We start from the raw sequence: 13091 nt of genomic DNA on the forward strand, positions 1-13091 counted from the left end.
GATGACATTGCACTTTTTCGAAACGATTTTCACAATTTACGCGCCTTATTTAAACTGAATTCTATTCACTATAAACTACTCTATTATTTACACTACTAATTTAATAAGAAAATTGAAAATTTCCCGGAAAAAACGCGATTTTTATGGAACACGAGACACGCGCGCGGCTAACTTTTGCGGTATGACGCCATGTTTAATCAAACAAAATCATGTTTGTACATGTTTGCCGTGTTTGCCACTGCGTCTATGGAATGGCGCTGCTGTCTTGTGTGGAAGCTTTGAAGTTTGTAATTTCAAAAGCTTCATCGAAAGCTTTACTATGGCTCCCGTGTCCGTCCTTTTTAATCAATTAAGTTACATTTTGTGGAATTTATTCTGCCAACTCTTTTCTCAAGAGAAAAAGAAAAACAACAAGTTTTTTTTTATTAAGTTCTCGTTTAATATTTAAATTGAAAATTTTATAAGGAGACTTTCGATTTTGCCCCTTCGCACGTCTACATTATGCTCTAAACTTGTTCTAATGTTCTACCACAAAATGTTTAATTTTGCATGTTTTTTTTTCTTTTAAAATCCTCCAGTGTAAACAACCTCACAGGTAGCTCAATAGAGACAGCGATTAATACAAACATCTTTTATCTTCATCTTTTATCAAAGAGACAAAACAAAATATCCTGTTCATGAGTATTCCTACAATCGATACATTCTCAATTTCCTCCTCTCTGCACAAAATGTCCCTTTTTCCATCTTTTCCTTTTTTTCCCATTCTTCTCATGAAACTTTTATTTTTTCTTTATAAATTCCTTACCTTGATTCTTGTTGACGATTAGTTATTTTTTTTTTATTATAATAGATTACTATTACTATATTTTTACAAATACATTTTATCAAAAAAAAAAAAAGAGAAATTCTTCAAATTTGAGCTTCGATTCTGTTGCGCATCAATATTTTCATTTTTTTTTTGTTTTAAATTATTTTCTTTCTCTTCAAAAAAATCCTCCTCAAAAAAGTCTGTGGAAATCTCGTGAAAAGTGTTCGTATCAAAAAGTCTTTATTTTTTGTTACTATATTTTTTTTCTTTTAAATATTGTATAAGAAAAAGGAGCTTAGAAAAGTTTTTTTTTTAATTATTTTTATTTCAGAAAAAAAAATCACACGCGTGATTTAAATTTCGCATCAAAAAGGATCCCAAAAATTGACAGAGTTTGATCGTCATTGTAAAAAAAAATTCCTCTAATTTGAAAATTGCAATAGAAACTACAATTTCTTCTCAAGTTTATTTTATAAATTGTATATGTATATATGAGGATTGATTCGTTTTTTTTTCATCTTCCTTTCTCAAATATCTCAATAACATGTAGCAAATATTATAAAATAATTACAGATGATTTTCTTTTTATTTCTTCATTTAATCCTTAATGTGTGTGTGCAAAATTCTTGCGATTGATGATCAAAATATTATATTTTAGGATGATTTCTTTTTTTTTCTTCTTCTTCTGTTCATGCTGTGAATGCTTTCCCTTCCTTCGGTTCATCCCTTCTTATTTTCAAGCTTCATCATTTTTTTTTTGCATTCTTTTGCCCATCTTATTCCACTTTCACAGCATCAGCAGCTGGGGGTGTTTCAGCTGCAGGAGCTACCTTCTCAGCTGGAGCAACGGGAGATTCTGGAATTTCCTTTAATGACGAAAAGAAAATTGCAAAGAAAGTAAAAATTAGTCTATTTTCTTCACAGCCGATTCACAAATTAAATTAAATTAATTTTAACTTACTTTCTTTTCCTCTGAATGGCCATTTTCCGCGGGCACATCAGCCACTGGAGCTGCATCAGACTGAAAATTCGAAGGGATTTATTTAAAAACAAATTATATTATTCAGCCACCAAATAAATAAAATTTATTTTTTTTTATCTAATTTGTAGTCAATTGTGATATTGTTAGATTTTTTTCATCTAAAGTAAGCAACTAAAGTTAGGTGGACAAACTAAAAGTAAATTTTCTTAATGAAATTAATCTCTGTTAAATTCTTATAAATTTTAAAATTAACAACTAAAACAAAACTTAAAAAAAAAGCAAAAAGAAATACTTTATAAATGGTAAGAGAATTAATTAGAAAGTAAATTAAAAGCAAAAAGCAAGGGATAAGTAAGGAGGAATGGGTAAAGTAATTCCTTTTTTAATTCTAAAAGTTCTAAATTTGGGATACAACAATAAAATAAAAGCATTTGATGGGAATATTTTTCAGGGATTCTTTTGGGATTTGGACAACACAGTTGAAATAAAAAAAAAATCTCGCAACACTACTTTCATTTTTTTTCTTCTGCGAGATGGACACAAATGCACAAACTTTTGTTAATAACTTTCTCTTTGATTTTCATTATTTTTTTGGAAAGAAAATCCCCTCCCAAAAATTTTCGGGAGAATATGAGGGTGGGGGCAAGGGTGGAATGGTTAATAAGAGCACACACACAGACACAGCGTGGAAAATCATCGAGCACACTGATTGAGATTTAATTTGATTGATTTTTTTTTTGCTCTAAACGAGGCGATTTTCAAGAAATTTTCTTTCGAACAAATTTTCCTGATTTTTTTTCTAGGGATGTGTTTTTGTTTTTGTTTTTTTTGTGTGAAATTCACCTTCACTTGCTGCTCAGCATGCCCATTGACCTTCTCTTCGGCCACAGGGGTGGGGTGTGTTGTTGCCTGATCAGCTGGTGGCGGAATGCTTTGGGATTTGGCATCAGCAACGACAACTTCCTCCTGAGGATTTGGCGGTGGTGGCGGCAGCTCCTCAGCAGCTGCTGGGGTCACCTCATTTGTTGTTGCCACGGCATCAACTTTCTGCTCATCACCACCAGCTACGGGAGATTCTGGCGGTGGCAGTGGCAAACTAGCTTCACTGGGTGTGAGGGATGATGGTGGCGATGGAAGAGTTTCGAGACTATTCTGCGGCAGTGGTGATGATGCATCAACAGACAATTCCTCCTGCACAGACGCGGGTTGTTCTTCAGCCGTGGGCGCTGGTGGAGGTGGTGGAAGATCCTTTTCTGTTGCAGCTGCCTCATTTACTTTGTCAATCAGGGCAATTGTTTCGGCTATTTGCTCTTGTTTTGGCTCACTTGCCGATGGTTGTGCTTCAACTGTGGACGGTGCGGCGGTTTCGGGAGTGGGTGCATCAGGAGCAGGAGCAGGTGTTTCGGTTGTTGGTACTTCCGTGGCTACAGCGGGGATTTCGGAAACAGGGGTTGGGGCTACTTCAGCGGGAGCTGGGACTTCAGGAACAACAGCTGCGGGTACATCAGGAGCTGGAACTTCAACGGGAGCTGCAACGGGACTTTCAGTGACTGGGACTTGGGATGGTGCGTCAACGGGGACTTCAGTAGCAGCAACAGGAGCAGGAGCATCAGTGGGAGGAGGAAGTGGAACTTCGGACACGGGAGCAACAGCAGGAGCTTCTGCAGGAACTTCTGTTGGTTTTGCCTCCTCCACTGGTGGTGTACTCTCAGCAGGTGCAACTGCGGGAGCTGCTTCAGCTGGTACAGCTTCTGAAACAGCAACTGGTGCTGCTGCCTCAGCTGGTGCAGCAACTTCTGGGACAGATTCAACAGCAGCAGACTGACCTACTACAACCTCAGTGGAATCATTCGCAACGGGAGTGGGTGCAACAACGGGGACAGCGGGACTTTCGGATTCTGTCGCAGTGGACAGTGCACTCTCAGCAAACACCAACACCTTAGATGGTGGCGGAATAGTAGGAAGTGGAGGAGGAGCGCCCTCACCAGCCTCGACAGTTTGTTCTGTCGTTGGCACACTTGTTTGTTCTGACACCGTTTCGGGCTTCTTTACCTCTTCAACGGGCTCCGTGGCAGGAGGAGCAGCTACTTCGGGTACCGCCGCCTCCACCTTTGGCGCCTCTGCTGTAGTTTCCGGAGCTGCTGCTTCAACAACTTTTGTCTCAGTTACCGGCTCAGCTGGGGCTGCTTCCACCTTTGCCTCACCATTCTGCACTGGTTGTGGTGCAACAGGTGCCTCTTCTTTCTTCTCCTCAACGGGTGTGGTGGTCTTCGTTGGTGGCACCTCAGCTACTGGTGCTGCTACTTCCTCCTTGGGAGTTTCTGCAGCAGCAGCAACGGGTGCAGCAACTGGACTGACGGCAGCAGCAGCAGCAGCAACTTCTTCAGTGGCCTAAAAATAAAGAAAGTAAAAAAAAAAAGAAACAAGACCAAATGGCCTTTAAAATCTCAACCAGACGAAAGGAATAATATTAAGAAAAAAAGAAGGAGAGAGAGAAAGAAAAAAGAAATACAGGAAGTACGTTCATAATGGACACTAATATAATATACCTCGAATCATCCTACACAAAAATCTCTTTTTCTATTTCTTGCTCTTTGCAGCAGTGCGTGGTAAAAAATATTTTTGCGTCCTAGTCATTTTTAGATATTTTTTTTTTCACCCACAAATACATTTAACTTTTCTCATCCTTCTCCGCCCAAAACAACATCTTAGTCATTTTCAATATAGGCAGGCACAACTGGGTCCCCAACCAAAAGGCGTAGAATGAAAGAAGATTAACATATATACATATATTTTAGAATCTATCCGCAAATTTTCCGCAATCTTCAGACAATTTATCATACTAACAAGCGGTACACGAGGAAATAGTACAAGGATATTTTTTTCTTCAATTCGAATAAAGATTATTTCAGGAAAATTCTTTAAAATAACGCATAATTTGTGATTTATTTTTTATCAAAGAATTAATTAATATTTAATATTGTTAGTATAAAATTTCAAAATTTATAAAAATACGTCGGAAATCAAACAATATAAAATTAAAAAAAAAAACACATCGTGTACCGCTAGTACAAGCTATTTTGCGTTTAAGAAATCTCTCAAGTCACAACAGCATACCATCCGTCGCGTATAAAGCCCCCACACATTTCACAAAACCATGAAGTTTAATTTTGGGGAAAAAGTTCAAACTTGATCGCGATCCTTCTCATCATTTGAGGAGTAAACTCCACACTGACAGTGAAGATATGTGAGATGAGTAATTGTTGGCAAAAGGTGGTTCTTAAACTATCTAACATAATAATTCTCTGACAAATTAATTCAATAATTATACTATATAGTATACTTTGACACCACTTTGGCTCTTTATCAATTGACAATGATCAAAATTGGCAACTCTGTGGCATTTTCAATTAATCTTCTTTTTTTTTTGAGAGGCACAAAATTCTTCTTAGAAAAAAATAAATCCCCACACAGTTCACGCACCTTTTTATCCATTCTAAAGTATTTTAGGATTCTGTGATAAAATCTCCAGAAAAAATCCACTTTAACCACGCACTGAAAATCTTTCAAGAAAAACGTTGATCACAGTTCAATTTATAGGAAGGTAGGTATATAATTTTTTTTATTGAAATCTCTTTGATAGAGATTTTGATGATCACATTTAAGATCACGAATTTTTCACACAATTTAGTTAATATATTCTTTCACTGAATTTGCAAAAGAAAATATCCTTAAATTTGTTAAAAAAAAACTTTAATTCACAAATCACTACTCTGACGTGTTTCAATATAAAAAAAGAATTAAAAAAGGGATAATTTTTTTATGAGAATAATGATCACGTTCACGGTGTCGATGATCGCACAAATCCACAGAGACTGAAGAGGTGCACTTGGAATCGATCGAATTTATACACAAGTGCGATCTTGTGTGGTTTCTGGTACGAAATAACATCTTTCGCGTCTACGTCGCAGAAATTTTCATCAATACATCCCATCTCACTCACTCCTCTCTTATCCCTTTTTCCGCCACCACTGTGTATGTACAATTCAATCCATCCACACACTTTTTGCGACGACATTCTCGCCAGCAAAGCAACAAAATGATCTTTTAATCTTTCTCCCAGTCTCCGCACACACCACACACAATATTCTCTCACTCATTTCTTTTTTTTTAAATCCCATTTTCCACCTCGTCGCAACGAAAATCCAAGCATTTGCAGAAATTCTTCATTCCATGCATATAGGAATTTCATATCACCTTTCTTATGCACACACAACACGGCTAAAATTCATTTAAAATTACAATATAAAGTGCAATGCATCAAATTTCTAACATATACACTACCCACCACCCAACCTTCACCCACAACATATTTTTTCATTCAAAAATTCTCAACCATAAAATCCAAAGAGATGCAAAAATCCATTAAATTTTTTCCTTTCTTTCTCTTCCACTTTTTTCTTCTTCTAATTTTTGCAACACAAGATATTTGATCTCTTGACTGTCCCATGGGGATATGACAAAAAGAAATGATTATTTGGAAAGCAAAGAGTGAATTTTTTTCTCCTACTTTTCCCATATGGATGTATTAATAACACAACATACAAAAGTTTTATATGGGAACAGATGAAGATGAAATTCTTGGAGGATGTCGATGGAGGATTTCAAACGAAAGCAGAAAAGCGGAAATTGAAAAGCCATATAATTCCGCATATAGCCCTAGTTGTTGCGCGTCGTGAATCAGGCTCATAGTGATGATGATGAAAAGCCATATAATTCCTGAAAAAGCAACACTGCACGGCTATTTCCGGAATCTATACCTATACCATTTAATTTATACATAATAAAATACAAAAACATTTAAGAATAAAATTCTGCATCACGGTAGTTGAAAGAAGATAAAATTCATGCAGATTTATTAGAACACAATTAAAATCAAAATATCAAAGATTGTGAACCAATTATTCACTAAACTGTATGCATTACAGAGTTTATTTAAATGTGGATTTTATCAACATGCCATATTGGCCATATTATATGGTCGGCTCCTTCATATATAGAAAAGAGATACTTAGACGATCGGAGACACAACAATTGATCTAATGACGACATTTAGAGCGATTTTGTTTGTCTATCTTTGATCACAAAAATATCTCATTAGCAATAAAAGGAAAAAACAAGAAATAAAATAATTTAATCCAGAACTAAGAATAGATTATTTCTTAAAATGTTCCGCGCACACACACAACTCATATGATTGAAATGCACAAAACTACAATTGCGTGATAAGTTCAGGGATATAAATGGGAAGTTAGAGAGGAGAAAAGGCAGTGAGAGAGAGAGAGATGAAGAAGAAGGATGATGCTGAAATATTTGCATTGGCAATTGCAAAGACCATAAATCGATCGTGGAGTACCACCCAATTGCCTTTACAATCTCAAAATTGTCTCCTTCAATTTTCTATTTCAAGTGCCTTCGGCGTAGTTTAATTCTTCGTCTCGCCATTATGTATATGTATAGAATACGAATTAAAAAAAAAATAATAATAAAATGACTTTTTTTCCTTTGATTACTTTCTCACATTATGTTGCACAAACAAAAAGCATAATTACTTTTTAATAAGAAACATCTTCTGTTCAAAATGATTCTTGGTTGTTTTTTTTGTGTTCATTCAACATCTTTCGTAATAATTTTCTTTCCTTCGTCATCAGTTACTACCTATGTGTATTCCCTACATAACCATTTATTTAATGAGATTGTGGCATTTGAATATACGCAATAAACATAAAATAGCAGAAGCAGAAGAGATTTTTTTTCTCCCTCATCTGTTACACGTTTGAGGAACTCTGTGGTCATCTGGCAAAAAGAAATTTCTTTTTAGTAATTTTCAGGGGCAACGTTAGCGAACGTGTGAGCATCGTCCTTAGTGGAGATGAGACTTGAAATTAGGGAGCGTCGAAAGATCATGCGACGCATAAAATTAAAAAAAAAAAAAAAAAAAAAGAGGAAGGTCATCTCAATGCTTCCTCTCCAACAGATTTCTTAAATACACAGAGTTTTCTTTTTTCCTAAAAATACTGCGTGGCACTTTTGAGATAAAAATAAATCATAAACTATGCTACTTATATTTACATTTTTCCACAGAGACATTTTCATCATGACGACGACAATAATATGTAGAACACTGATTTTCCTTCAACTCACACAATTCAATAACATTCTTTGCGATTTTTTTTCTTTTCAACTACATATTGCGGCTAAACTTGACACATTCTCCTCATCATTCCTCTTCTTATTCAAAAAAAAAAAATTGTATCTTTCTTTGAAATAGCACATTGAGATAAAACGATGAATAATAATAAATAATCAAGAAGAAAAAAAAACGGCACAGAGTAAAATCGCATAAATTTTGTGAAATCTGAGAGAAAATTGATTGAAAAAAAATTCTTCTGGCAATAATTCAATATATACGCACTTGATTATTTTAATTTTCTCTTCCGCAAGACATGAATTTATTTAGGCAAGAGTTCCAATAAAATTAGAAAGATATACATATATCATGTCATGCTACATCGAATAGAGTGACAGAAGGTTTTCTTATTTGGTAGGATGATACCTTTTTTTCTCATATTTCTAACATTCTTCTATTATTTTTTTAATTTTTAAATAAGAGCTAAATTAAAGGATAAAATTTACAAACTCCAAAATTGGTTGTAACGTTAACGGAAAATTTTAGAAAGAATATTTTTTAAAAAAAGAGGAAACCCTGCTCAAAGTGAATTAATCTCCTTAAGTTTCATTAATTAAAATTAATCTCCTGTAGAATGAGATGAAATATTGTTCATTTATACATGAATAAACCACAAGAATCACACCCTCATTTCAACTCACAACATTGCACTGATCTTTCCTCCTTCGATTATACCTCTATATTGCATAGATATACATAATTTTGCACAAGAAAATTTACAGAGAGATCATAATATAAATGATAAAACATATTTCAATGTCAGATACCGATGTTGCATTGAAAGGAGCGACAACAAAAAAGCATATTTTTGGGATTGACTATCATCCCATTCCATGCAAAATGCAGAGAGGGGGGAGAATGAAAATTTTAATAAATGAGATGACTATAAATTAAACCAATATATGTATGAGACAATGAAGGAAGTGGAGAGGAAAAAGGAAATTCATCATCACAAAAAAGGGTGGAGAAGTTCTTTTTTTTTTGCATTGAGACACAAGGGAAAAATCGTGGGATGATAAAAATACGAATAGAAGTGCAAGAAATCTCTTTGATTTATTAACAAATAATAAATTTTGTCTTTACACCGTCACAGTAAAAAATATTTATTACACAAGAAATCAATTTCCTTAACAGCTAAAAATTCTTTTGTAAAAATATCTTGTTTGTGAAATTCTTTATGCCAGAAGGAATGCGATACATTTAGCACAGAAAAAAAAAACAGATTTTATTTTGGCAAATGCAATATTCTACAAAATATATCACGAAAAATTAATCATCAAGTGCAAAGTAAATGATTGAATGGAGCATTTCCTCAAACATTTGTATCACCACCACCAAATTCATTCATATATTGAAGATTAAAAAACCACCAACATGAGAAATTACTTGATCCCAAGCCAATTGGAATTAAAATTCTTCACTTAATCGCGTTGAGACGCCACGAAAATTTGTGAAAATTTCCACCAAAATACAAAACTTGAGGAAGAGAAGAAGAAAAAAAACGTCTTTCATACAAGCATGTGGTTGAGAAAAATTATATATGTAGTATAGGTATGTATGTGGTGTCCATCGACTAACGAGGCGCACTACATATTATGTAGGTATATATAAAATCAAATCATATGCGTTTTCTCATGATTTTCACACCCAACAGTGTGACGATATGCCAAAAATAATTGACAAAAATGACGCATTTTCGTGTATTTAGTAATTTTAATCCTCACCCGAAAAATTCCACCATCACACAAACATATAGCGGAATATACATAATATTGCAGCAAAAAGCGTGGAAGGATTTTTAGTATGTAGTATGATGGAAAAATTCTGGCAAATTGACAAATGAGAATCAATCGCAAGTTTACCCACCTTGTCCTCATATGCCAAATTTTTTTTCTTCAGAGGAATGTGTCGCATATTTTAGGTTTTATTTTAATTTTGAAGAATGATCTTTATTTATTTATTTTTCTTTTGTATTCAGTGTATATTGTGATAGGCAATACGATAAGCTATCATTTATCAGGATAATTGTAAAAAAAATTGACAAATGTTAAGAAAAAAAATGAATTATTGAATTTCAAAGGAATTATAAAAGAAATTAAGTTGTTAAGGAATAGAAAAAATAAGACAAGACAATGTTATAAAACAAGATAGAGAAAAAGATAGAGAAAAAAATTGAAAAATTTAGGAAATTGGTGAATTAAAAGAAAAATTTACAAATTTTTCTTCGCTTTGAAAAAGTTCGTTTGCTTCTGGGAAGAAATTCAAATTGAACAAAATTCAATATTGCCTACATTTCGGATGGTATATTTTCCTAATAAACATGCGGGCTAATTGAATTATAGGAGAGTCACGGTTTTATTTTCTCAAAGAACAATCGCTTGTTTTTTTTTATATATAATGCATTAGCACATTATTAGCATTATTTTTTTTCGTTGTTAACAAGCCACCCCCACATATAACTTTATATATTGTTTTCTCAGCGGCTTTTTCTCCGGGGAAATTGCTTCCACACGATAAGAAAACACACATACACACACTTCCCTCCCAACAGACGAATAAATTGTATTAACGCAAAAATGCACGGAAAAGAATAAAATTTTTCACCCTGTCGAATTTTCCCCAGAAGAAATCTCTTTTTAATAACATAAATTCAGCAAAATATTATATCCTCCCCCTCGAATGCGGAGGACCAACGTCAGAACCCATCGAGACAATAAATCATAAAATCCCTCTGGATGAAGCATTTCTCTTTGCGAGCTACTCTTCAAATTTCATTGGGCACATGAAAGAGGAAAAAAAAGGAGAACATCTCGTGAAATATATTTTATATTATGAAAAATAAATCCATTGAGACAGTGAAGGATTCTCTATACAACCCAGCCACGAAATATCCTTTGATAAGCTCTTTTTCTTCTTCTTCTTCTTCTACTCTTTCTCTCGTTCTCTTTATCGCTCGTTTAAGGGATATTTTGTGACAAAAGAGCTGCATTGTGAAGGAGAAAAAAAAACTATTGATAGAATAATCCTTACAAGCTAGTCTTTTTATTATTATATATAAATCCCCTTCTATTTTGTATTTCAACAAGTGAAAAAGTGAAAAATATCAAAATTTATTGAAAATTATACATTTAACGGATACCTACTTTTAGGGCGAAGAATTGGAGGAAAAAGCATAATTCCAAATTAAGAAGGAAGAAAAAAAATCGTGGAGGAAATAGAAAATCCTTTCAGTACCAATAAATATTTGTAATCCTTCCCTTATATTTTTGGTTGAAAATCCCACATAGTTGGTGATATTTCTTCTTCCACCCATTCGCATTGAATGATATCAAAAAAACATGTAGGATTTTCACCAAATAAATCCTATTCAAATCAATTTCCCTTGATCCAATTTTCTTCAATGTCTTTTGCATCTCTTCAACGTGCTTGTGTTGTAAGCATGAGAATTGAGATAAAATCAAATGACAATGTATATAGAATGTTAAAAGAATCCCTGCATTGAATTTTACCCTTAAGGACATTTTCTTTTCCCTTATTCCACGCTCGATCGACGAACCTTCCTCCTCCAAACCAAACATACCGTAAAGAGGAGAAAAAAAAGGTAAATCCTAAAACATGATTGTCGACATGCTGGGAGATTTTCTTCTCTGTGTGAGAATGAGAATGGAGCATTGAAGTCACTTTTGCTAGGAACATGATTTTCCATAATATCGATTTTTATCTGACGCCCATTTATTGCGGAAAATACATGCAGAGAGAAAACTGTTTGTTCACCCTTTGATGCAGAGTGATATTGGCAAATGCAAAAAAAGAGTACGAGATATTGTATGGCAACACTCTCTGTTAATTAAAATTCAAATTATATTGATTTTGTCTGGGAGTAATATTTTTTTTAGGATCCCTGGATGTGATGCAAGGAAAAAGAAAACTTTGAAAAGATTTACAACTGAAAAAGAATACGTAAAACACACATTTTAGTAAAACTAATTATTAAGTATTTAAAACAAGATTAGAGAGTATCAGAGTGAATCAAGTCCTTACAGAAGACTGATTAACTCTACTGTCACTAAAATTATTATAATGAAAAAAATTTACATCAAACAACAAAACAGAGTTTATGTATAGGTACACATAAAAATTATTGAAATGAGCCATTAAAATAATGACATTCTAATAAAAATGTCAAGTAAGAGTCAATTAACTTCCAAATGAATTTACAGTGAGTCCCATAACTCAAAATAATATTACATACCAGAAGATTAATTATGTTGAGATGGTCCAGAAATTACAACCAAAAGCACTTTGCTGCACTCCTTCCTTTATTTATCTAGGTCTCTGTCTCTCTCTCTCTCTCTCTCTCTCTCTCTTTCGCTCTCTTGTGTGTAAAATGACATGGTTATTGTCCTGATGCTGAATAATTTTTACCCACAAATACAATTTAAATTGATTTTCACGATTAAACCAGTCAGTCAGGAGGGGTGTCTTTTGCATGATTTCCAAAGCGAAATGCGATTGTGTTGTACATAAGTTGGGGGGTTGTTTTAATTGTACCCCTTCCCCCTCCTCCCTGCTTCCGTGTGCTCTGTTTATAACACATTTGCACACAAAACCCCTTTTACCCCAAATGGGTCGATATTTATTTACACACCATCCATTTATACCAAAAATCTAACCACCACAGATGCACAAATTTTCCTTTATATATACCCCATATTTCCCCGGAACTATATATGCAATCAAACCATTAAACCCATCGTCGGCGTCTCCTCAGCGTCTACCATTCTCGTCCAGTAGTTGTCCGTGTGGTGCACACACAAAACATACCCCCAAAATACATTTACTCACTTTTGCAAATCCTTCCCCGCATGGCACAGACACTGTATCCTGGTTGCCCCGGCGACGTACAATCACACTAATAGGGGGTGTTCAGCTCTCTCTCAACTCTCTCCTCTCTTACTATATACCTCAGTCGTCCTTACATATGTATGTTCCTCTGTGCACAATTTTCAAAATGCAACAACACACCCTCATAACGCATTTCAATACATTCA

General features: G+C 34.3%; 2 protein-coding genes across 6 annotated transcripts in view; one reads left to right on the forward strand and one right to left on the reverse strand.

Moving 5' to 3' along the window:
• The window catches only part of LOC129791160 (ethanolaminephosphotransferase 1), a 245240-nt gene that overhangs the window by 75678 nt on the left and 156471 nt on the right, over positions 1-13091 (forward strand). The gene's annotated exons all lie outside the window — the stretch shown is intronic.
• Positions 416-13091, reverse strand: part of LOC129791157 (calphotin-like) — a 56455-nt gene continuing 43779 nt past the window's right edge. For all 5 annotated transcript variants that reach the window (XM_055829176.1, XM_055829179.1, XM_055829177.1 and 2 more), the window contains 3 exons: positions 2634-4181; positions 1770-1829; positions 416-1674 (listed from right to left, as the gene is read on the reverse strand). In XM_055829176.1, the coding sequence (XP_055685151.1) occupies positions 1585-1674; positions 1770-1829; positions 2634-4181 (1698 nt within the window). In that variant the 3' untranslated portion in view covers positions 416-1584. The remainder of the gene's footprint in view (positions 1675-1769; positions 1830-2633; positions 4182-13091) is intronic.

Source organism: Lutzomyia longipalpis, chromosome 2 (assembly GCF_024334085.1).
Source record: "Lutzomyia longipalpis isolate SR_M1_2022 chromosome 2, ASM2433408v1".
NCBI classification, from domain to species: Eukaryota; Metazoa; Arthropoda; class Insecta; order Diptera; family Psychodidae; genus Lutzomyia; species Lutzomyia longipalpis.